Here is a 26,811-nt window from a genome sequence, read left to right on the forward strand (position 1 = left end):
GCTGCGAGAGATTTTCTTTGCTATTTGAAACGAAGGGACTTTGACTTGCTTTCTTTCTTTTAATACACACACTTGCTCTTTTCACATTATTTCAATAGTACATTTAATGTGGGAAACCGGGTACACACGTACACATATCTTCAGTCACCTTTTTTGGTACTGAAGGGTTATTTTTTTTTTACTCGTGAAGTCAATGGCTACACGAGTCTACACACTCTCTTCGGGAAGGGGGGACAGGGCACACTGAAATGGGATGTTTTGTTAATAACGGCCAAGGCTTAACTCCTGTAAATAAGATAATATGAATAAACCTGCATATATCAAAAGGGAAATGGGCGTTATGTAATGATTCGAGGAAATACCTGTCTATTGCCAATAGTTATATCCACAGAACTTCAAATACTGTATGTTTTGAACCTAGGGACAAGGTTTTAAAATGTATGGGTGTGTATGTTAAAGGCGCGAACTGGAAAGCGCCTAAAAACACAAAATATACCTTCACAATTTCAACTTAACTTATTACCCTCTCACCACTTACACACACCCAAATATATTAACAGTATAAAGGGTCTGTGAGATGCCAAAGTGTACAGAACTTCTAATTCAATTTAATTAAATCAATTATATATAGCTATAATGGTTAATTTACATTTGCCATTTCACATACAGTCAGATTCGAAATACATCTACAAACAGAAGTCACAAATGTTACGGGATATACTAATTTACGAAAAATTGCAACTTTCTTTTCCTTCCTCGTTAAAAAATAAGGCGAAATTGTGAAAACTTACCTAAGGGCATTTATTTATTTATTTATATATATATATATATATATATATATATATATATATATATATATATATACGTGAATTTCTTTCCGTAGACGTGAAAAATTGCAACTTTTATTAATCCAAATCCCATTGAATATATATAGAAATTCACGTAGAATTCACGAATAATTCCCGGAGCCAATAATTCACGCAGAATTCCCGGAATACAAAGAATTACCTGTGAGTAGCCACCCTGCATACTGTATGTTGCTTCTTGCATGTATCCCGACACTCGAGACCAGACTGAGACCGAGAATAAGACAGACCTCCTCACACAAACGAGATGAGACTAGAGATTTCCAAGTCGGCCTCCGTGGCGGAGTGGTCAGCGTAACGCACTGCGAAGTCAGAAGTTCCAGGTTTGAACCCCGATCACGTGCGGATGTGTCATTGTGTTTGTGCCATCGCCAGTTCGTAGGCTCAACATCCATCCTCACCGTCGCAATTACACCAAGACGTAGATAAGCGACTTAAATGGATCAAAACAGAAATGGAGACTGAGTAGATACTATCACTCTAACTCTAACTTTGAATCTAAGAGAATAACCAAACTCATTGGATTTTATTGACTTGATAATTTAATTTAATGTCTTCATTAATTCATTACATGAAAAGAATACCAAAGCATAAATAAATATGTGATGTGAAAGGTAAAGAGATTGGCTGGGGATTATTAGTAGAAAGAAGAATGTTATGTGCCGTGATGTTAGCGAACGTGCTCATATCGAACATGTGCTCTTAGCGAACACAGTTACGGAAGCATTTGCAGGTGCGTGCTGTTAGCGAACACGGAAACTTGTCCTGTCTTATTTGTCCTTGAAACTGATCAGCATTCAAGTGTTGCCAGTGATAAGCCGACTTGAGTGGAGAAACACATCTTTGGCTGGTGTCTCTTGACCTGACCTGACTCACCCCTGATCATTCTTCAATCGACTGTGAAACCTGCAAGATGAGTGAAATAGAATTCATTAAAACGAAGTACGGGAATTTGTGTTTGGTTTACGATGGTTACTAGTATCGAAAAGTACGCGAGGCGAAAGGCGCGGTGACATGGCTACGAAAGAGAAGAAAATGAAGTGTAAAGGGTCACTGAAGACAAAAGACGAAGTTCTACGTGAGGAAAGTTTAAAAGTACATTCGCACTAACCAAATAATGCTGAAATGGAAGGTAGTGATTGCTGCCACTACAGTTTTAAGCAGTCCGATTGGCTGGCTTGTCCGACTGGCTGACGTGACTTCATTAGTGACGCTAGGTTAGGTTAGGTTAGGCTGGGTTGGGCAAGAAGAAGAAGAATGAGTGTTGTGGTACTGATTCAACCGAAATAGAAGTAAAGAAAAGAGCTGAACATCGTAGGAAACGGGCGAGAGAGGATCTTTCTGTTCCTGTTAATACGATCTCCCAGGAAGAATTTAAGATACGTTTACTTCAGTGGACACGACACCAATATTTATTATTGGGCTTGGGTACGTGTTCTAGGCAAACCCTATTTTATATTCTTCTTTGTAGGTGATCAGTGGTGATTCATTCATTTATTGTATAATACATAAAATATAATGTATCTTAAAGGAGCTCGAGAATCGTGGCTACGGCTTCGTAACGGATATCCCAAGCTGATTTTAATGAAGATGAAATATATCAATATTTTAACAAAACCTTTCATGTAGTTAACCTAAATTCTTGAGTTTCAAACACAAAGTGATTATAAGGTGTCACTGGTAACACTTGCATGTTGACCACTTTCAAGGACAAAGAAGACAGGGCAAGTTTGTGTGTTCGCTAACAGCACGCACCTGCAAATCCGTTCCTTCCGATGTTCGCTAAGAGCACTTGTTCGCTACAAGCACGTTCGCTACTAATACGGAATCATTTCCAGATGAGTTCTATGCAAGATTTTAGAAGACTTTTCTTTTATTGTTGTTTACCTACACAGATTAATTCTCTCCTATATTTTCACGTGTTAATTTCTACCAGCAATTTTGCATGAATTCATTGCTGTGTATTTTGGGAAGATTCAACAAGTTAATTAGGACTCGACCAAGCAGTTTTTAAGGCGGTTTTCAAATCACCGATTCGTGTACAAACCGAGAATACAGTGACTATCACTTTGTAATCAAGGTCTACCAGATTGATTCTCTGGTGAAAGTACAATACCAGTTATTCTGTGACGCAACATGGAATCATGCTTCGTCAGAGTACGGAGATTTCTGTTTCCTGTGCAAGTCGTCGGAGCGAATTTTAAGGAGTATGTTGTAATCTTTCTCCGACTTCGTCCAATTTCTCCTCGGTAAGTACACGTCGTTTTACCATTCGCTTCTTATCAAGAATAGATTCTGTTTCCCGCAATTTGTTCACAAGGTTTCGCACGGCATTTCTGTGTGGAACAGGCACACCTGGGAATTCTGTTGAAAATCGTCTACAGACATCCCTGCAAGAATTCGCAATCACATGCGAATTGTACACAAAAACTTTTTGTTTCAGTTGCCGCTCTGGCGCCGCGAGCTGTTAGGAAACTAAAGTGCCCTTTTAGCGTGTCTTGTTACCAAAGCTCCTCAAAACATGCCAGAAATGTGTGGATGCACGAGGACAACATTTCCAACTTCTCCTGTGACAATTAACGTGCTTATTTTGATTGTAATTGTAACTGTAATTCTGAGAACTTGAAGTCATTTCAAAGCTAGCGGTTTCCGTAGCGGAGACATTACACGCGATTTGCCGGGAGTTGTCGTCTGGGCAGGCGGCACAAGCGACGGGGAAACGCACTGTACATTTTGCTTTAAACTATGGTTCCAGTTCCTATTATATAATAGCATAATGCCTTTTTGCACCTAGAAGCAAACCTAGAGTCTTTTACAAGTTCGCTATTTTCACGTACTGAACCCATTGTTAAATTAACATTAACTAACATGTACGTAACAACCCCTGTATGGACAGGCATGTGTACATTGTACGATGTGAAGTTAATTCAGTAAGAAACATTCCTTTTTATTCTTGCTTCTTCCTTATTCCACTCCAGCAAACGACTAATCTCCTTTCGGTTCTCCATGGTCTCTAGGCTCGGTAATACAGTTTCATTCTCGCGGACTACACTCGTCTTTCACGAACCCCCATTCTACTACTTCGAGACGAGACACCCCCTTTCCTTGCTGCTTCCTTTCTCACCCCACTCGTTTCTGCTTCCTGTTATTTGCGAAGGGATAAAGAAGACGGAACGGGGAAAGGCCTGGATCGCCGTCGTCGTGGCAACCGCTGCTGATTGGGTCATGAGTGTTCATGGAAACAAGATTTGGCCGTTTTTTCCCCTACCAGCTTGCTGCGTGCAATGGGTCAATGGATTGTTTGAATGCTTCCCAAACTTTTCTCCTAGTCGATAGAAGATAAAGGAATCGATTAACTCTTATGTAACTATCACGCCCGTCCTTTACTCAGTGTTGATTCAGATACTTCAGACACCGATAGAATTAGGGAGATATTACTGATCCGACAAACCCAACCAGGGGTAGAAAAATACAGGGCCTCCCGGTTGCCATGGTGCCTGAATATTGAAATTCAGTTACATACAGGTGGCTCTGAGCCTACATCAGACAAATGGCCTACGTTTACATCAGTGTTGCTACAAGCTTGCCTGGAAGTTGCCGCACACGCGCTACGTAGGTCCTCATCAATAGCTGCAACTTCGTCAACAATGGCTTGTTTTAGTTTTTAATAGTCATGATAAGTTTCTTCAAATTTCTTCACCCACGCCAATATGGTATTCCGAGACGGTACGTGTCCGTGTCGACCAACATTGAACTGTCGTCTAAAGACATGCTGCTCTTCTGCCACAGACTTCGTTTCGTAATAAGTACGTACACAGGTAACACGTTGTTGCAACGCTCCATTGCAACTGGCTATATGAAATTGCGTCCTCTCTTCTACCGTTCCCCTTCCCGCCAACCACGACGAGCTATCGCGCCGGCGTAGTATTTAAATTTGAAATGTGTCAGTCGGTTCCGCGCCACCCTGTATATATATTCATATTTCGAGTTTGCTTCCGGAATTTCCATTACCTTTCTTTGTAAAAAAAAATAGCGAGTACAGTACGTGTTTTTAAAGGTTTGTGTGTTTTCTGTGTCACGTGTATCATTAAATCAATAATAAACATACTCTGGGGCGATATGGTAGAGTTGGCCATATATTTGAATGTTCATGCTGTAACCTGCAGAGCCTTCTTCAAGAAGGCCACTCCGACGCAAAAATTAATTAATTTTAATACAGTCTTGTATTAATTAATAAATTAAATGATTTAAGATGAAATTTTGTAGCTTATCTTAGTTGGATTCATGGCTTTCTTAGACCGCATTTGCCAAAAAAAAGGCCGGCTCCTGAGAAAAAAGGGCTGGCGTCTCAATGAAGTTTTTTCTACCTCTGAACCCAACCAATGCAGTTTCAGTGCGACATGTCTGTGTCAGCTGATGCAAGATATCTCGAACGTTGTTAATATTCGGTAACAAGAAGACCCACAAATATGAAAGTGGTACGTGGAAACACCCAACTAATCTCATCGTCACATAAGCTATATAATTTAATTTTACGTCAGTGCGAGTGAACAATACGCACCGCCAAACCAATTCAGGAATTACCAGGTTTCACAATTTTTTTTTTTTCGAGAAGGATTAAACTATAGTGTTGACGAGTTTACAATATGTGTTACTAAATTCAGGAAACTACGTATGATACACGGGAGGACCTAACTTGTAGCTTACTATCTTTAACCTAATAATAATAACCCGTGGCGCAACAGCCGGTGAGGGCCAGGGCCTATCTACCGACTGAGATCATCCAACCAGTTACGGCGTGACGTGTGGTCAGCACGGCGAACCCCCAGTCGTTTTTGTAGGCTTCCATGACTGGGTTACGCTACTCAGTCGTAGCTCCCCCATTTCCTCACGATGGTGGGTTGCCACCGGTCCCATACACTGATCGAAATCTCAGGAGAAAAGTTGTAACGCTTTCCCCAGGATACTCGAACCCGTGGCCGTCCTTTAGATCGAGCACAAAGCATGACGCTAAGAACGCACGGTCACGACATCTTTAACCAAAACAGGAGGCGTCAATGTGGTTCTCGCTTGGCCTGGCAACGATTGGTCGTCACCATTTCTACGTTGCGCGCTGCAGTGGACTTGTACCGAGGGTGTTAAGGGACATATTGAGCCACTCTCTATAATATAAAGGACTGCTTAAGAGATGGTAATAAAACTACCGGTAGGTAACGATGCTGATGTCTCTAGAAGTATAATTTGCACGTTAGCATCTGCGAGAGGCAGTGGCGTGCCCAGGATTTTCGAAGGGGGTTTACGTATATTTTTTATAGTCATTCCACATTTTCTTTAGGAATCCTGGACCAATAGGGGGATTGTGGCCCCCACCAACCCCCTTAGGGTACGCCACCGGTGAGAGGCACATTTAAATATGCTTATATTTCCTTAATGACATATTCTATTCTTCCTTGTTTCTATTTCAGTCGGATGACCTGATTCCCTCGTCGTTTGATGAAAGGTAAAATGCAATTTAATAGGTTGTGCAACCGCATATCATTGGTTTTATTGAAGAACATGATAATTAAAAAAGCCATTTCTACGATTTCTATGTAAGGTCTCCGCTGGTACGTAACCTCAGTGTTAATTGCTAGTGAATTCTTAATTCTCTCGTCCAACGTGACTGCGTTTCAATCAACTGAAGAGGATTCTGTGATATCTTATCCAACTGTCACGAACGGTCTCGTGAAATGAGGAGCAAAAGCTAGTGACTTACCAGCCCGCCGTTGTTGATATAAGCCTTCGCGAACGCTGATGGTCTTCAGTTCTGAGTAAGCCTTAAATAGAAAAAAAATAATAGAGTGCATGACTGTGCAAGGATGCCGCTGGTTTATGTAATCAATTTTTCGCATTTATTATGAATTATGAATGATTATTACAAAGGATACCTTTCCCTCCCACTATTGCTCCTTCTTCCGTTATTTAAATCTGTACAGATAGTAATCCTGCCGCACACGTTCTCTCTCCGTGGGCTCCATAATAAATCGACAAACCAGCCACGGACCAGTGACGTAACAACATGGCGGATCGTGTTTCTTTTAATGACGTTCTTCCCTTAAATTGAACGCAAGGAAAGGCGAGACGAGGATGAGTGATGATATAATGAAATTGATGAGGAGTATGCAAAGGAAAGGTTTCAAACCCGTGACCCCTGGCTTCGTGGTGCGCAGCGCTAACCACTTCGCCACCGAGGTTGGTCAATCGATAATAGTATTTTGTAAATGTGTTTTGGGGTCACAAAACAAATTAATAATAATGTATGAAGTTTCGTGATTGCGATTTCAATTTTTCTGCTATAAAGGGAGAATTTGTAGGGAAATTTTGTGCCTACGACAGGGAAACTGTGCTCAATGGTTGGCAACACTAGAGACGAGTGCGTGAGTCTCCCAGAGACAACGTTGCTGCAATGTTTCTATGCAAATCGTTCCAGGAAGTCCCCAGCTCCTCCATCCTCCATGAAATCTCCTGCTGACTTAACCGACACGTGCATCACCCTTGCCTGCTGTTTCGAAACTGCATTTCATGGAGAAGTGGAAGTAGAGTCCCAAGCATTCCCTATCTCGCCATAGTGGCTGCGACGTGATCAGCACCAAGCTCCGGCCGTCTTCATCCCTCAGGGTTGTCCCCCACAGGTACCAGAGGTGAGCCCCGCTGTATGTGTTGAGATTGTTTGGAATGGGTTAAAAGTTCTGGGTGCGTCGGAACATGTGGCCATTTTGCACCCTTCAAAGTGCACGGAGAAAAGTCCCCTTATTTAAAATCGTTAACTGATTGTTAACAATTTGATGTAAAGAGCCCCTTGAAAATTGTTAAAAGTGCAAGGTTATGAATGGACTTGCACAGTACATACACAACCTAAAAGCTTCCTTAGAAACAGTGTAAAATCCCCATGCTTCTCAAAAAGCTATAACCTTAGATAAAACGCTGTCATCATCTCCCAATATGGACATACAAATTGTTTGCTGTAAAAAGTAGAGATGCTCTCAAGTTAGTAACTTATTACAGTCACACACACTTCTCGGTTGTAAAGATACCATTCGCTTTCAATGGAATCTTTACAAGCCAGAACTGTCCTTGGCTGTACCCACTTCAAATTATGTAATACAACACCTCGATCGTGTGTTAAAAACTGTTCTATACCCGATCTTAGCATTGTAAACCATTCTTTACACCACACTTCCTACAGTGTGTTCTCATTCAAATTTCCTGCAATGAAATTAAGCAGAACTTCAGATTTACGCTCTGCAAGTTCTTATTACTTATATTTCTCTAAGATTCAAGCCACACGCGAAATAATGCCTTGTCCGGGATTCGAACCCGCGTTACCCTAACGGAGACTGGTTTGTTGTACAGAAGTCACAATTCCATTCATCTATGATATTTCCCCCTTCATCCGCACCGTATCATTATTCATCCAATTGTTCAAAAAGTTGATAGACTTAGATAAGTTAAAAACCACACGGAGATCTTATATACAGGGTGGCTGAATGATGAAATCTGTGATAGGGACATGTACCTTTTGCGTGAGTTGCAGACTGTCTCATCATTTCACCGGACATAGTGTATTGTATTTTGCTGTATGTAGATACACGTCTACAGTTATTTTTGACATTGCTGGAGATCACGTTGAAAATATAAGGGTTGCCCAAATGAAACTAAGACTTATGTCGTAGCGTTGTAGCTTAACTACGCAGAGTTTTGTGTTTGCTCTGGTAGGTGGCGTTGTGTGTAAGAGAGCATACATCGTATGCATACCTGATCTGGTCTGACGGTGCAGTGTGTTGTTTACATGTGCAGAAGCACGTTCACAACATGGATTCGTCCAAACGGGCCCAGCAAGCAGTTAGTCAATTTTTGAAGGCAGAAGGTCTGGTGTGATCTGCTGTGGCGTTTCCGCTGGGAAGTCCTCGACCATCCTCCCTACAGCCCCGATCTCTCGCCCTCCGACTATCACATCTTCTGGCCACTAAAGAAAACATCAGAAGGGCAGCCGGTTTGCCAACGATGCTGAGGTCCGTGACGCCCTTGAATATTGGTTCCGCAGTAATCACAGACGTTCTTCGCTCAGGGTATCCATACCCTTGTGACACGCTGGGACACTTGCTTGAACAGACAAGGTGACTATGTGTAGAGGATATGTCACCCATGGATCACTTTTACTTCCTGTATGTTCATATATTCCAACCAATAAATCTTTACAGAAAAAACCAAGAGTCTCACTTTCATTTGGGCAACCCTTGTACATTGCAATTGCAACAATAATATTGTGATTTATTCATTCATGAGGGAGTTTTGGGCCATCGTGGGAATCTTTCATTCATCATTGTATGTTATGTTATACCAAGCAACATGTGATTTTTTTACAGCTGATATGCATTAAATATGTTCATGAACACGATTCATGAATAATATGTATATTTATGACCTTCCTCGTCTCTTTTTCAGGACACGCGAACTCATGTGGTAGGAGAGCTGTATGATACAGAGAGGTCGTACGTGGAGTCCCTACAAACCCTTGTCACGGTAAGTTCAACATACTTTATTACTGTTATTATTTTAATGTTAACTCAAATTTAATGACAGTTAGTCTGTCTTCGTGCAATTGCATCTTTCTTATCTGCTGCCCCGAAAGATAATGCTGAATTTCTCTATTGTGTAAGGGTGCAGACATTGATCAAGCTCATTATGAAAGTTAGTGCCTTTCATGTATGCAACCCTCAAGATTGCTGTGATGTGCGGGGAAAACTGATTTACAGGATACTATTTCTACGTGTATCAAACCAGCTGTCTTGACCAATTCGCCTACAGAACTTGGATCGTATTGAATAGATCGATTTATTGATTGATTTGCTTTATTTTACTTCGCTTTTTGTGCCACTTTTGGCTAAGTTACGAAGATGGGGATGAGTGAAGATATGATGAAACTGATGAATGGACACTCACAAACATCCATGCCCATGTCGGGATTCGAACCCGAAACCCCTGTGCTAACCACTCCGCCACGGGGGCCGGAGTATTGAATAGAAAGTGTCTCCTAACATCACAATAAAATTTCATTCGAGCCACATATGACAGCTAAGTTTGAAAAAGTAAAGAAGAATGATATCTTTTACACAAGCTCTTCGATTGGCAACTGTTGCCAAAAGCTTTCGTGATGTTATTGTAGAAACAAGCAACAATTTTCACCACGAAAGCAATTCAAACTTTAGAGACGCATTTGTATCGTCCTGGAGTAGTTGATTAGCACATCGGATTTGTAGTACATCACATGTCCGTTGTAAGTTTGATCTCCACAAGAGGCAAAAAGAAATTTGTTCAACTGAACACGAGAGAACAAGCACCCTCTCGAAACGTAGTTTAGAATATGTAAAAGTAGAAACAGTAGACAATGGATATAATCCAATTGACATTCTATGCTAATAAAGGACCAATGTCGCTAACATTCAGGGAAGTACGAATTATGTCGTAATTATGCCCAAATCTAGAGGATTTACCTAACAATTAAGCGCTATTGTGCATGGCGCATATTTATCTTACCTTAAGTGATTGCTGCTTAAGCATATACAGAAAGTCATTCATTAAATCTCCGATGAACTTTTGCCTTGTTTGTATCTCATTTCCAAAAACCGCACCCATTCCTAAATTCCAAAATGTAAATATGTCTAAATAAATATGCTGGAGCAGAATCGTTGTGTAGATTGAATTATCTGTTTAGATGCTCGTGATTGATAGAAAATAGGGTAATCCGTCATTAAACGACTACATGTAATTCATGACAACATGAAATTCAGCATAAACTAAAATTCATCTTAATAGGCTTTTATATGCTGGTGAAGATTTTAACACTTTCTTCTTCACGCGTGTGTGAGCTTAAGGGGTTCAGCTTTTGTTCACGATTATCTCGAGGACCACTCGACAGACAAAAACTTCTCACATTTTACCTGAACACTAAGAAAGGATGTTTCCAGAAAATTGTGCTTAGAAATTTTCGTTTGCCGCCTTACCTTTCCGAAAATAAATTAATTTATCTCGTGACATTTCGGATATTTTTAGTTTTCTGTAATTTTCGAGAATTCAGAATATAAGCGTTTTTATTCCAACGTTTGTTACTGATGAGTCGTAACTTGCACCACGTTAAAACTTGTCCGTTTACTACAATGCATGTACTCTACTATTGTAACTCTCATGGAGCATGCATAACATAGTAAAAATACAAAAAATACATTCTAAAACGTATGGATTAATTTTATTCAAATGCATAACATAGGCAAAGTTGTTTTTTTGTCCGACATTCTGAAACATACGGACGATTTTACGCAAATGAAATAGTCCTTGAAAGTGCCTGCTTGCACAAAAATGTGATCTGAAACACGCTCTTAATTTTCGACAGGTATGGTGGTCAAAAAATTTATGACCTCCCCCTTTTTGCCCTTCTACACTTCAAAAGCTTATTGTCAAACTCTAGCCAAAGTCATCTATTAAAATCTCTGAAAGTTTCGTTCCTTAACTAAAGTTGAAAAATCAAAATAGAAATTATTGTTTTCCGCCTGGAGTTCGATAGAAGCATATTACTTGGTTCACGGCATAGCTACAAACGTGAGTGTCCTCGCAGAAAAACACACTTAAAAATATGGTGAGAGAGGTTCAATAGAACCATTAAGATTGAAAATCTCCCGCTTCATTTCATTCAAGAAAAACAATTTTATACAATGCAACAGATACAATATGGACACCAATTATTTTCATCTTTTCTCAGCAATCAAACAGTTTATTACAAGAGATTGTCGGTTCGAGATCTTTCCTCGCCGGATGCGACCAAGCCGAGAAACAGATGTTGCGAGGGCCACCTGTCTCCCAGGAATATCGATCGTGGGGGAAAATGGCCGAGTTTCCTTATAAGCATCGCAACAGGTTCCTCACGCAATGAAAGAGTCCCCCCCCCGGGCATCTGAGAATCGGCAGCGGAGGAAGCCCTTTTGTGAAAGAAGACGCACATGCAGTATCTGATGGGGCAATATTTGATCAGATGCGGACAGCAAATGAGGATGCGGACTTCCTGCTCTTTCATTCAGCTCGGCGTGTTTCGTTTTCCTTCTCATATTCACCCTCCATTCTTGTTTGTCTCTTTTTCTACTCACGTGCACCCTTACACTGAAAGGGAAACATAAGTTAAAGAGTTTTTGAAAATACAATCTTAAGAAATAAATTTGGACTTAAAAAAAAAGATGAAATAGTCGGGTAGAGAAAGGAACATAAGAAAGGTTTCAGACCGAAGCGACACGCGACAAGCGGCCTCCCTGATGGCGCAGTGCTAACGTCGTTGTCTTGTAATCAAGGGGTCCCGGGTTCGATACCCGGTGTAGGCACATTGCATAGTGGTTCGGATCCCACCTTAAATTTTAGGTCCAGTCTCAATTAGCCTATTTGTGCATAAAGTGAACTTAACACAACACTTCAAGACACGTGACAAGCGACACGTGCTGCTTGGAAGCGAACCCTTAGTAATAAATGCAACCTTTCTAACCGAAGAGGCGCGATAAGCTGCAAGTGTCGATTTTTGCTTGCGTGTCGCTGTGACTGGGTAGTTTTCTCACTACCGTGCATTGTCACCTCGGTGTGTTGTTCGGCACAACACATTTTTTCAGCTTTGTTAATAGGTACCTTAAATACGGGAATGAAATTTAGAACGAGATTCCTCCATGCCGCGTAATGTACGTGGAAATGTTTTCTACAGACGAACACCGTAGTTTTCTTCTTGCGAATTAGGTGCGATCTTTCGCAATAGAAAGTCTAAAGTTTAGCTGGTGCTCCAAAAATAGGGACATTAAAAGTTCACGATGGATACCAGGCGCGAGTCGTCTCTCATGAGGAAACAAATGGCCGTGGAGGAAAAAATATACGATCGATTTCGAAATGAGAGAAGCTCATTGGTGGAAGTCTCGCGCTAACAAAGAGATACATTGTTCAGTGACAAGCTGAAGTTGTTTGTGACCATGCATATTACCATATATTCTAAACTACACAGTATTCTCTAGTGTTTCAATAATAAGTAAAGTCGAGAAAAGAGCGCTTTGCAATGTTTTGTCTATCAGAGACAACACTCAGTATCCCAATCACTCAGTGGTGGCGATTGGGTTCTAAAACGGGGGGGGGGGAGAGACAGTATATTTTCCCTCGTATATACGGTTTAGCATAGTACGGGGGCAAAAGTGGCAACAAGTGGGGGGCAACCGCCTCCCCTCGCCCCCCCTAATCGCTGCCACTGCGAACTTGCACATATATTGCCATTCAGGAAAAGGTGGCTTATAGATATTTATAAGTTCTATTTCAACAATATAGTGCTAACCCTCCTTTCTGTGATTTTTTCCTTGTTTTACAATCCATATTTTTCTTGTGAGTGAGTGGCTACTGTCCACATTTGCGTATTTATATCAATTGAGTGCTTTCTTTTCACCACATTTTGCCAATTTGTTTCAACTGAGTGCCTACTTTCCTCCATATTTTACCTATTTATTTCAGTTGAGTGCTTACTTTTCTCCACACTTTGCCCACTTGTTTCAAATGAGTGCCTATTTACCTCCACATTTTGCCTATTTTTAAATGGAGTGCTTTCTTTTCTACACATTTTATTTACGTGTTTCAGTTGAGTCTTATTACCTCCACATTTTGCCTATTTATTTCAAATTGGGTGCCTATCTTCCTCCACATATTGCCTACTTATTTCAGTTGAGTGCCTATTTTCCTCCACCTGTTACCTATTTCCTTTATTTTGAGTGCTTACTTTTCTCCACTTATTCTCTACTTTTCCTCATTGTGATTGCTTACTTTCCCTTACTACCACCCATTTTTCTTTCTGACTCAATGTTGTGACTAATTTCTCGAAGACAATAACGAAGACATCAATAATCAAAATTTAGTTAGTGAAATTATGTGTATTAGAACATGAAACTGTTTCTGTGAATTTCTCAGATCAAAACGGGAAAGTCTTGCGAGAAAAATATAAAATGTCAATTGAAAAGGGAAATTTTCCAGCAACATGCTGATAAATTACGTGGGAAAACGGATAATTTTATACCAAAACGAGATATTTTTGTATCAAAATATGTGCATTTTTTCATGAAAACTGAAATTTTCATAGCAAAATCTATATAAACTGGATATTTGTACATCAAAACAGGCAATGCGTTTTGAAACGAACCAAAGAACACCAGAGTCTCTCCTATTTATTAGACTCCCACCAACGCTTGCCGGCAATACAAGACTGGCGCCGTGACTAACAAATGACGCTCGTTTTTGTGTGTAGGTGGCGAAACAGAATCCAGAATGGAAAGCTCATGGTCCAGTCAGCGGGATATAAATATCCTTCGCCACGACCCACCTTTCCGAAATAACTGAAAGGGAATTTTCAATTCCCCTACCGGAGATCGCTTTGGCTTCGATCCTGGGTCTCACTCAAGCTCCTACGAGAAGCACAAAAGTTTTTTTTTTTTAAAAAAAAAAAAACAACCGTTCTTGAACCTCGGAATTCTAATCATGTTGTCAAGCGTTTTCACCGACCTTCACCTTCACACAACACAATCGAACCTTGATATCTATGTCCTCAATCAAGTAAAGTTGTTTTACGTCGCTTTTCTGTCACTTTTGGCTAATCGCAACGACGAGGGTGAGTGATACTATGGAATTGATGAAGGGAAACACAGAAAGAAAACCCGGAATTCGAACCCGGGACCCTTTGCGTCGTAGCGCGTTGTGCTAACCACTCCACTACGGGGGTCGGCACACATGCCGTGGAGGCATGGACCACCGAAGCTCTTCACACACACGGACGCCCACGCACACACACGGAAATATCATAGAAATCTCAGGTGAAATTAAACATGTCTGAAGGATTAAAATATGCTCCTACCCGCTGATAATAATAATTTCTACAACTTCAGTAACTTACTTTACACAAGTACTTTGAAGATATAGGCTTTAGATGTATGTTTGTAAAAAAGTGTTTAACTTTCACTAAAAACAGTAGCCTTAGCTCTTAATTACGGTGCATGAACAGACATGTCATTCTTGAATTAGTTGAGCCGATTTCTTTCTGCCGATTGTTGCAAAATAATATAACCAAAAATTTCCATAAAAAGGCCTAACAACAATGTAAATTTCTAATTAATAAATTGCATTTCCTCATATTATAGCTCAATTCCAAGGGGTGAACTGTTTTGTGTAAGAATTTAAAAAACAGATACAAGAAAGTACTGAATTTCAAAGCATGTGGGGTAGGGTGTATCGAAAAAAACTTTTTTTCGAAATGTTAAGGTGGCTAGTGCGGAAAAGTGGCCATTTGTGACCAAAAACACGTCTGATTTTTTCAGATTTTTTGGAGGTCGTTTAGGTGACGCGCATCGACCTTGAAGTTTTGATAGTGATTTGGTTATGCAACACGCACAACAATTTCACAAAAATGACATTATTTGCCTATTTGATGTCTTTTTCTCTGGCATATGGTCATTTATTGTTTTGTTTATGGCCAGTATGTTACATTCGTGCCTTAGGGGTGGTTTCCTATGCTGTTTACGTATGCTTTTGGTCAAAAATTGTCAATTTGAGGCCAAAAATTCCATTTTTTCTATAGATGGTTTCCAATTGGTTTCGACTTAGTGTTTTATTCGAAAGTTTTCCGATATAAAAGACTAAATAAAATATTTTGGATTAATTGCTAACAGTTCCTCAATTACTGTCCAGCGCAGCGCTTCGCTTATTTTCATAGTTTATTATGCTTTGAAAATAACCCAGAGCTCACCACGAGGAGGTGGCTGGTCTGCGAGCTCACCCACCCACCCACCCAAATTATGTTGGAAAACATAATTTTACTAAGGGACAGCCCAATATTTTCTTCTAATTTTCTCCTTGAACTTTATAGCCACTTTTTGTTCGAATGTCGGCATATGTTCTCTAGATTCCAATTCCGCTTTGATGTAGCCATCACGTGCGCTGGCTCTGATTATTTTCACAAGTCGCTCCACTCCTTGTGTGTGGCAGGGGAAGTCCGCTATTTTTTTGTTTTTAATGTAGTCATCTACTTCTTCATCTGTAATATTATTGGTCAACGGAGGCTCGTGAGGGAGCATGAAGCCCAATCAACCATGTCATAGTATTGGTCTGCATTAAAATGATGGTTGGTAAAACAAAAGTGCGAATCCTTTTGCCTTTTTCAATCCTCTTGCTTTCTTAATTCTTTGCCAACCATGACTTCTTATTTCTGGGTTTTGTTCGGTTATTTAAGCCAGCAGGAGATTTTCAGGATGGGCGAAGAATGCGTTTTGTTGAATGACCCTATTAATCAGATCTCTCAAGTGGTGTGGGAGAAATCGGGACAAGTGGATCAAATTCCAGAGGTGTCGGGCTCCGTCAGTTATCGATGGTTCCTTCTTAATCCCAAACCACACATACTACATAATGAAGGTGTACGCACCGGTGTTGAGAGATCTGATTAATAGGGTCATTCAACAAAACGCATTCTTCGCCCATCCTGAAAATCTCCTGCTGGCTTTAATAACCGAACAAAACCCAGAAATAAGAAGTCATGGTTGGCAAAGAATTAAAAAGCAAGAGGATTGAAAAAAGGCAAAAGGATTCGCACTTTTGTTTTACCAACCATCAATTTTAATGCAGACCAATACTATGACATGGTTGATTGGGCTTCATGCTCCCTCCACGAGCCTCCGTTGACCAATAATATTACAGATGAAGAAGTAGATGACTACATTAAAAACAAAAAAATAGCGGACTTCCCCTGCCACACACAAGGAGTGGAGCGACTTGTGAAAATAATCAGAGCCAGCGCACGTGATGGCTACATCAAAGCGGAATTGGAATCTAGAGAACATATGCCGACATTTCGAACAAAAAGTGGCTATAAAGTTCAAGGAGAAAATTAGAAGAAAATATTGGGCTGTCCCTTAGTAAAATTATGTTTTCCAACATAATTTGGGTGGGTGGGTGGGTGGAGCTCGCAGACCAGCCACCTCCTCGTGGTGAGCTCTGGGTTATTTTCAAAGCATAATAAGCTATGAAAATAAGCGAAGCGCTGCGCTGGACAGTAATTGAGGAACTGTTAGCAATTAATCCAAAATATTTTATTTAGTCTTTTATATCGGAAAACTTTCGAATAAAACACTAAGTCGAAACCAATTGGAAACCATCTATAGAAAAAATGGAATTTTTGGCCTCAAATTGACAATTTTTGACCAAAAGCATACGTAAACAGCATAGGAAACCACCCCTAAGGCACGAATGTAACATACTGGCCATAAACAAAACAATAAATGACCATAATGCAGAGAAAAAGACATCAAATAGCCAAATAATGTCATTTTTGTGAAATTGTTGTGCGTGTTGCATAACCAAATCACTATCAAAACTTCAAGGTCGATGCGCGTCACCTAAACGACCTCCAAAAAATCTGAAAAAAATCAGACGTGTTTTTGGTCACAAATGGCCACTTTTCCGCACTAGCCACCTTAACATTTCGAAAAAAAGTTTTTTTCGATACACCCTAATGGGGGGCTATGTATATCATTCTAAATATCAATGACACATACTAGGATATTTTCACATATACGTATTTACTTCTCATTAGTTCACTTTAGAAGTCCTGAGTTGCAAAATGTCATGACTACCTTGGCCATTGCTTTAAAAATGTAAATAATAACCTCTTGCCAGCCAGCAAAGTGTTGAATGTAGTAAAGTTTCATTCTACTTCGATTCACACAAGAGGAGCAAATGTAATCCACACTCGAAATAGCTAAGTGCAAAAGTAAGTTCTGTATACCTTGACAAAACGAAAATACACTCAATATGACCGTAAAATGTTAAAATATCCTCTATGATGTAGAAAACGTACTGAATATGACTGAAAATGGTTAAAATATGCTCTATCGTGTAGAAAACGGACAGAATATGCTGAATATGGCCGATAATGGTTAAAATATGCTCTATCGTGTAGAAAACGGACAGAATATGCTGAATATGGCCGATAATGGTTAAAATCTGCTCTATCATGTAGAAAACTGTCAGAATATGCTGAATTTGACCGACAATGCTTTCACATTATTAAAATCTGCTCTACCATGTAGAAAACCGTCAGAATATGCTGAATTTGACCGACAATGCTTTCACATTGTTAAAAGCTGCTCTATCATGTAGGAAACGGTCAGAATATGCTGAATATGGTCGAAAATGTTTAAAATATACTCTCTCGTATAATAAACTGTTAGAATATGCTGAATATGACCGACAATGCTTTCACATTGTTAAAATCTGCTCTATCATGTAGGAAACGGTCAGAATATGCTGCATATGGTCGAAAATGTTTAAAATATACTCTCTCGTATAATAAACTGTCAGAATATGCTGAATATGACCGAAAATAGTAAACCTATGCTCTATCATGAAATAAAGGTCACCTCAATTCAATTACTTTTCTATAATACGAATTTCTACATTTTCGGGACCATATACAATGTCATAAAGTTCCACCCCTAGTTCTTACAGTTGTAAAGTGTTCATTCAAATTCATTAGAATTGACAGCCATGTGTTACTAAAAAGGATTGCATCAAGTTGGTACAAAGCGTTCCGCTGAGGCTTGCTAAGCAAGAAGGTTGAACCGGTGAAGATTTTGCAGGGCGAGAAACGCAAGCGTAATGCATGGCATCGGAAAGCTTGTCCTGTGTTCCTGCATGTGGGGCTTGTTTAGGGCAAGATGAGGAATGCAGGACGAAGGAAAGGGGGAGGGGGCGGTTGTCTTTTCGGTTGGAATCAAGCCATCACCTAAACGACCAAACGAGAGCGTTGCATCAGTTTCGCTTCTGGGAATGCAAAGTGGCATCTACGGGTAGGAGGGGGAGGGGGAGAAAAGAGGCCTGGTTTGTCAAGTCAGGCGAGAACAGATGGCTGCCCAAGACATAATTTATGCTGCTATGTTGCGGACGTCCACCAGTGCGAAAGGGGTTGGGGCGAATCGTGTGAAACAAGATAAATGGATGACCATTGGGTTCGGAGAAACGCGAGGCAATCATAGATGTTTAATCCTTGTTAGCATATATGCTGTACCTCATGCAAGTCACAGTTGCAATATCTGTGTTAAGATAATATGCGTTACCCACGAGCCGACTTCCTTGACAGAGTGGTTAGCACAACGCGCTACGACGCCAGGAGTCCCGGCGTATCCCGGCTTGAGCATGGCTGTTTTTTTGGTGATTGTCCCCTAACCAATTTCATTATGTCATCAATCATTCTCATCTTCGCGAATGGCTAAAGGTGGCAGAAAGTGAAGTAAAATTAATCAAATCAGCCAATCAAACCGTTACCCAAGTCTGGCCAAGTGACTCTTTACGAAGACACGCGAATGTCAACCTCTCTTCCACGTGCATTTTGCAGACTAACGAAGCTCTGACGCCTGGACAAAGCATCAGGATAATCCTCTGTGGGAAGCGTGCTGTGTCGTCCATACATATTTTTCTTTTGTTCTCCCTTCATCCACTTCATATTATCCATTCATCTCAATCGCCGCGATTAGCCAAAAGTGGCAGAAGAACGACGTAAATTAACCTAATTCAATAAATCAAGCAAACCAAGCTGGATGCGACATCAGAAATTAGCCATTCTGAAGACTTGTTTTTCGTTGGATTGCATTTTCAGAAACGTTATCATTAGGACATCTCAGTTTTGACACAACAATCCAGACGTTTATCGAACTTCAATCTGTCCCGGGAGTTTGTGTAGCAACGTCTCGCATAACGTTGAGAAAGCGAGGGGGCGGAGAAAAGCAGTGTGCTCTTGATGCTGGGAGCTGCAGTCACGTTGCCCCCTCACCCGTTCATTGGCCGAACTCTCTCGAGTCACTGCTTTTTCGTTGGACCACATTCGGGGATAAAGTATTTGCTGTAAGAATTGCTGCTAGTCAATTAATTTTAAGTATAATTAATTGGTTGAGGAGTGTGAAGGAAAAGGCTGAACTAAATGTGCAGTTTTAAAATGATCCGACCCGGGTCAGTTCGTTGTGAGTGTCCCTTCATCAATTCAACTAATTTTCACTCATTCTCATCGTCGCGATTGGCCAAAACTGGAAGAAAAGCGAAGGAAAATAACTAAAATACAAATATGTACAAAATGACCGTAACTCCTTTTCTGTTTCAATTTAATTACTTTCAGAAACGGGAGAAAATTTTCACATCTTGTACAGAAAGGCTAATGAGTACCGGACCGACCTACAGTTTAAAATTGGATCCGAACCATTATGTGTAATGGTAATGGTATCGATCTCTAGACCCATCGATTACAAGACTACTACGTTATCACTGTGCCATCGGGAAGGCATTTCTAACTTAATGTAATCGGACTGCTATAGCATCATCTTCAAAACCACGACTTTTCACGAAGCTCTCAGTTCAACAAATCGTACGGATATAAAATGCATATTTTCTCTTCTCCCCCAAGACACGAATTCCATTTCCAGGGAAGAGCAGATTCCCGGAGCTGGGGGCCATCCTCGGTGAAGAAACTCGGTGGAGAATCGTTCCCCTGACGATCTCTGCTATCGTGGGAGGAGCAGCACAAAGGCTCGATTCTCCTCGTGCCTTTGCTTCGGCTCAATTTATATCTCGCTGACGACTCATTCTTCGAATCAACTCAAAACAGCCAAAAGTTGAGTAATTAGCTTCGCGTGACAATGAAGTCCATTGATCATTTGTTGCAATTATGCGCCGCACGTGCTGCTTTTATCTCTTAAGCCCCTTTTCCTGGAAATTATTTCTTCCTCTGAGACGTGCGACGAATTCCTTCTTTCTTAGGCAGCTATCAGACAGGAGCGACACGCGACACTGGCAACTCCAGTCTGTAGAAAAGCATTCGATGCGCGACCAACAGACCGAATCGACACCATGCATACTTCGATTTTCTGCCACTTTTGGCTAATCGCGAAGAAGGAAATGAGTGATATGATGAAATTCATGTGAAGGGACATTTACAGAGAACACCCATGCCCAGGCTGGGATTCGAACCCGGGACTCCTGGCGTCGTAGCGTGATGTACTAACCACTCCCCACGGAGGCCGCACAATGCACACGAGTGAGACACCCAAATGTCAACATAACTTTCACGTAGTACACTTTCGACTACATTGTGCACACTAACGAGGCTCTGGCGAAGCGAGGCTCTGTATTAGGATTGAGCCGATGCCACTTTGAACAGATACCCATGGCGTTACTGATATTCTTTCGCATTCCCACCGATACCAATGCTTAAAAATTGTAGCAATTAATAGTTGTGATTAACATTAGTAAATGAGTACCTATTCCACTCCAGTTAAAGTATCAATTTACCAGAGCTTTCCTTTAAAATATTCAAATATTACATCATGATATAAAATTACCTCTTATGGAATAACAAAATACAAATTTTTCACGTAATATTGGGAAAAAAATCAATAGAAACTTCGCATTTTGCATAAGTTCTAGGATAATTAGACTTCGCTAAAGTGTCACGAGGCATTCTTGCGGACCCCACGAACGATCCGCTCGAAAAGTATCGACCAGTTTCGGCAAATAAGATCGAACCGATACATTCCGATACCGATACCACTGGTATCGGTATCGACTCAGCTCTAGTTAGTTTAGTTCTCTTTAGTTTTTGCTTTAAGTCCACTTTCAATTCAATTCAATTCAAATTTTCTTTATTAAAGGGCGAGTTTCAGCCTGTGGCTGTTCTCCCACCTAACCCCGTTTGACATTTACCTAGTGTACATAAACAATATCATAAAAAGGAGAGAAGAAAATACAATAAAAAATATAAATAAAATGAAAAAATGGTTACAAGGAAAGAACAAGGACAAGATTTTAAAAAATCAAGACAACACATATAAAAGAAATATAAAAACACGCACACACTAAACATTTTTTAGCAGGAAATTCAGGCACGGATGTTGAGATTGATGTACATGATTATGCTAGTTTTGTGAGGTACGATAGAACAATGCATACGTAAATATTACAATATAGTTAAAGATGTGTCGAGGATTGGATTGGCGAGGGTTATGTATTCTACCGGGTGGTCCATTTATAATGATAGTATGGAATATCTCATGCAGAATGCATCCAATCGAAAAATTGCACAGAATTAAAGTTTGATACTATTGAGTGGGTAAGTCAATGCCGCAAAAATTTCGTCGCCGCCACCCACTCCTTAGGAGGGGGGGGGGTAAATTTGAAATTTCAAATAGAACACCCCCATTCGTTTTACATATTTGGATTCCGTGTTGAAAAAGAAGAATTTTTTGTTTGAAAAATTTTGTAAAAAAAATTGCAAACTTCGAACATTTATAAACATTTGGTAGTTTCAGATTCATTTTGTTCCCTTTATGTAATAACGGTTTTGGTTTCCGTTGAGAACATTACATAAACGAATTTTATTCAAAAAATGTGTACATAAACGAATTTTATTCAAAAAATGTGTGCAAAGAATTCGGCAAAAGAAAATTGTTTGCAATTTATGTTTTTGTGTAACAATATATAATATTAATTTGTTCCAACTCTTTGGCTTCAAGGAACAATTTCATATGAACAAAACTACTCACTACTCCATTCAGACTCGAGCCATGTTGGACACAAAGTTTCCTGGTCGATGGATAGGACGTGGAGGACCCGTTTCTTGGCCAGCTCGTTCACCCGATCTCACGTCGCCTGATTTCTGCCTTTGGGGACTACTTAAAGAAAAGTGTTACCACGAAGTTCCAACAACGCCAGAAAACATGCGGCACGAATTATTGATGCTTGTGCCTCTATCACTCCTGACATTTTTGGACGAACAGTGTGGAGCTTCAGACACCGTGTTTTGAAATGCATTGAAGAGAACGGTCATCATTTTGAACATTTGCACCTTTAAACATTTATTTGTGTACCTCAAATGATAACTAATTTGTAGTAACATACTTAATTTTGTTGTTCATATGAAATTGTTCCTTGAAACCAAAGAGTTGGAACAAATTAATATTATGTATTGTTACACAAAAACATAAATTGCAAACAATTTTCTTTTGCCGAATTCTTTGCACACATTTTTTGAATAAAATTCGTTTATGTAATGTTCTCAACGGAAACCAAAACCGTTATTACATAAAGGGAACAAAATGAATCTGAAACTACCAAATGTTTATAAATGTTCGAAGTTTGCAATTTTTTTACAAAATTTTTCAAACAAAAAATTCTTCTTTTTCAACACAGAATCCAAATATGTAAAACGAATGGGGGTGTTCTATTTGAAATTTCAAATTTACCCCCACCCCCCCTAAGGGGTGGGTGGCGACGACGAAATTTTTGCGGCATTGACTTACCCCTCAATAGTATCAAACTTTAATTCTGTGCAATTTTTCGATTGTATGCATTCTGCATGAGATATTCCATACTATCATTATAAATGGACCACCCGGTATACTGTATTGTTTAGTGTTACTCGTGAGTAGTCCAATCAACCCGGTTGACCAACCTCTTGTGGTGAGCTGAAGTGGTGAGCTTGCCTTAATGGATTTTTCTTGTAAGGCATGAGCTCTATTTGATGGCGCAGTGTTGCCAGCTTCTTACTTGAAAAAATCACCAAGGTTTTTGGGGTAACCTAACCTAAAACAAGGAGCTGGCAACCTTTTTCTTGCAGTGTTACCAGCTTCTCACTCGAAAAAATCACCAAGGTTTTTGGGGTAACCTAACCTAAAGCAAGGAGCAGGCAACTTTTTTCTTGCAGTGTTGGCAACACTACACCCGAAAGTAAAGCTCGGTGGGGCTTGCTTTAATGGTTTGCTCTTGTAAGGCATAACCCCCCCCCCTATTTTCGGACACAGTATTACCAACATCTTACTCAAAAAAAATCACCAAGGTTTTTGGTCTAACGTAACCTAAAGCAAGGTTGCCAACCTACTGGTACTTTTGCCATAACCTTTTACAAAAAAGAGAGAGAAGAGAGGGAGGGAAGAGTTAAACAGCCGGCAGCCTACCTACAGCTTTTTTTTGTCTAACCTAACCTAAAGCAAGGGGCTGGCAACTTTGCTTGAGGTTTGCTTTACAGTGCATAAAGCAATTTTTGCCAACCTACATATACTAAACAAAGAGAGTCGGCACTGCCGTAAAAGAGAGAGATGGATGGGTGGGAACACTACACGGGTTCAACGTCATCAAGTAAAAATCGCCTTAATGGTTTTTTCTTGTAAGGCATGATCTCTATTTTCTCGCGGTGTTACCAACTCCTACCTACACTTTTTTTTAGTTGGCAAGGGCTAGAGAGAGAGAAAAACTTATAGCTGGGAACAGTAACGAGCGAATGCGCCATATCGTAATTTTCCAACTCCCCGGGGGCCAATGTTTGTATATCGCGACCTTTGTAAACCTCTCTCTCTCGGGGGGGAAACGATGTGCCTCGCACACACACACACACACACACACACACGCACACACACGCACGCGCGCGCGCGCGTATGTATTGTAACACAAAAAAAAACAAACAAACAAATAATAATTGTTGTTTTTTAGAATGCCTGGCCCCTATAACCTCGCCAGGGTGCGTGGTGCCCAACCAAAAATGTAAAAGTTTTCTAATGGCTGCGGTTATAGATTACCGCACCTCTGTAGAGTTTCACGTGTTTTTTTTTTCCCCCAAACTTCCATGAAACCCTACAGAGGACCTCCGTAATGCATGCAACGTGTACTAACGACTCTAGTGTTATTTGATGTTGTGATATTTTTGGATATAGAGTTTTATTGTGAGATATAGATAAAAATAATTATGTTTATTATAATATTTTCTTGATGAAGATGGAGAATATGTGTGTGTTACAAATAAAGTTGCATGCTTTTTTCTAGTGTGTGTGTATGTGTTTTTGATGTTTCGACAGCATCTGAAACGATAAAAAAAAATTTATTGTTAATTTTTACGTGTAAAAAAACAACAACAAATTTTTTTGTGCAAATTTTCTGATTGTCTCGTGCTATAGTGCAAAAAAGATATTGTAGCTGATAGCTAATGAAATTGACATTTGTAACTGATCTGAACTAGTGAAATTCGTATTGTGCTATTGTAACTGATTGTGCTAGTGCAGAAAATTTCTTATTGTGCAAGAAAAGATGTTAAAAAACTTGTTAAAACTGCTCTGTGACCCTCTCGTTCTTCACGTCGTAGGCGAAGGACTTCTCTGCAATCAGGATGACACTGCATAGGGTATCCTCGGGCAAGGCATCGTGGAACTCGCAGACGACCTTGATGTTGGTTCGATCGTTGACCACAACCTTCTTCCTCTTAGATGTGTTGATGACGGTCATGGGTCTCCGGGCTTTGAATTCGCTGGGCGTGTAGTACATGTCCACGCTTCCCTCGGTCACGCGTTTGTAAGCCGTGTAAGCTTCGTAAAGTTTGAGGTAATCGTCTTTGGTCACGTCGAGGTTGTAATTCTCGCGCGGGAACACTTCGTTGCGTCCATTTTTGAGATAAACGTTCTTGATCTTGCAGTCGTCGAACTTGCTGGAATTTTTTTCCCGATTGTTATCGCGCCCGGTCTGAAAAAGCACTACGACGAAATCTGGCATGTCGAACTGTATGTTGTTGAACTGCGTCGTCACGTCGAATTCCATGTGACTTCCCGACGCCATCTTCTGCACGCACTGGTAACCGTGAAAGTGAATCAGCACCTGCGGACTTTTCAAGATCTCCGCTTTGTACTTGAGGGCGTAGTTTGTTTCGTATTCCACCACCGGCATTCTCAATTCCATGCTCCGGATGACGCATTTCGCCGCTTCGGGTAAAGTGTTGGCTATCGGCGTGGTGCCGTCCGGACCCAAAGTAGCGTATCGCATCAGTGCGTCGTTGTCGTTGGCCGCTCTTCGAAACGTGACCCTCAGTCCTCCCTTCCACATGATCTCCTTGTAGTCCGAGAAGAATCCTGGAAGCAGACGCATGGGAAAGAGCACCGTGTGACTTCTCGTCGATATTTTGGCCCCGGCTTCGAATCCTCCTGCTTGATAGTACGCTGCGTCTGTTTTGGATAATTTCAATGTTCCCACTGCCGTCGACGTGATGCCTGGATAGTCTATTCTGTCGATGACGGTGTTGTGTTTCCTCACCTCCACCTGCGAGAACAGGTGAGGCACGAAGTTGTCCACGAGTATCAAGTTTGCTGCTGCGGGAAACGCGTCTCCGCTTTCCTTCTTCACCACGTCGAATTGAAGGTAGAGGTCCGCTCTGTGAGGATGAATGAACCCGTCGCCTACGTCCACGTCGTATTCGATCTCTCTGTTCGCTTCGTTGAGATTGGCGAACGTGCGACGGTTGGGAGGGAAAGATTGCAATTCGTAACTTTCGATTTGCTCCATTTTACATGTATGGTTATTTATTATACGTTGATCTCCACGATGGCCGTCGTAGTGGCACCTGCGAAATCCACCACGTCTCCTTTCTCGTTCGTCACCACCAACTCTATGTCGTCTATGCGGTTGCGACATACTGGAAAATAGATCGGTGAAGAGGGCGTGTAGATGATCGGTTCCATGAACTCGGAACTTGGTTTGAAAGTGGCTATGATTCCCGTCTGCTTGTGACTTCCTAACAATCCGTCCGAAGATTTCGTGATCATTCCTTCCGCCACGTTACAGTGTACGTTCAAAGTCTCTATGGCCAAGAATTTAGGAATGTTGGTTGCTACGTGCTTGATGCCAGCTTCGAGTTTGGTGTCGTTCTCGAAACCTAAAAGTTCTCCCATGGTGCCCAGGTCCACGGTCTCCGTCGCGGATAGGATTTCCACTCTGTGCGTGACCGAATTTTGAGAAAGGTATGTGCCTTTGGGTAATTGAGCTTGCAAAGTGGAAAGATTGTATTGTC

General features: G+C 40.7%; 2 protein-coding genes across 2 annotated transcripts in view; one reads left to right on the forward strand and one right to left on the reverse strand.

The window, feature by feature from the left end:
• LOC145985415 (ATP-dependent DNA helicase Q5-like) overlaps nucleotides 1-26,811 on the reverse strand; it is a 360,878-nt gene that overhangs the window by 235,458 nt on the left and 98,609 nt on the right. The gene's annotated exons all lie outside the window — the stretch shown is intronic.
• LOC145985414 (uncharacterized) overlaps nucleotides 1-26,811 on the forward strand; it is a 254,264-nt gene that overhangs the window by 107,025 nt on the left and 120,428 nt on the right. Inside the window, exon 2 of the mRNA XM_083119412.1 lies at nucleotides 9,351-9,428. Within this exon, the coding sequence (XP_082975538.1) occupies nucleotides 9,351-9,428 (78 nt within the window). The remainder of the gene's footprint in view (nucleotides 1-9,350; nucleotides 9,429-26,811) is intronic.

This window comes from Lepisma saccharinum, chromosome 3 (genome assembly GCF_977018435.1).
Source record: "Lepisma saccharinum chromosome 3, izLepSacc3.1, whole genome shotgun sequence".
In the NCBI taxonomy this organism is placed as follows: Eukaryota; Metazoa; Arthropoda; class Insecta; order Zygentoma; family Lepismatidae; genus Lepisma; species Lepisma saccharinum.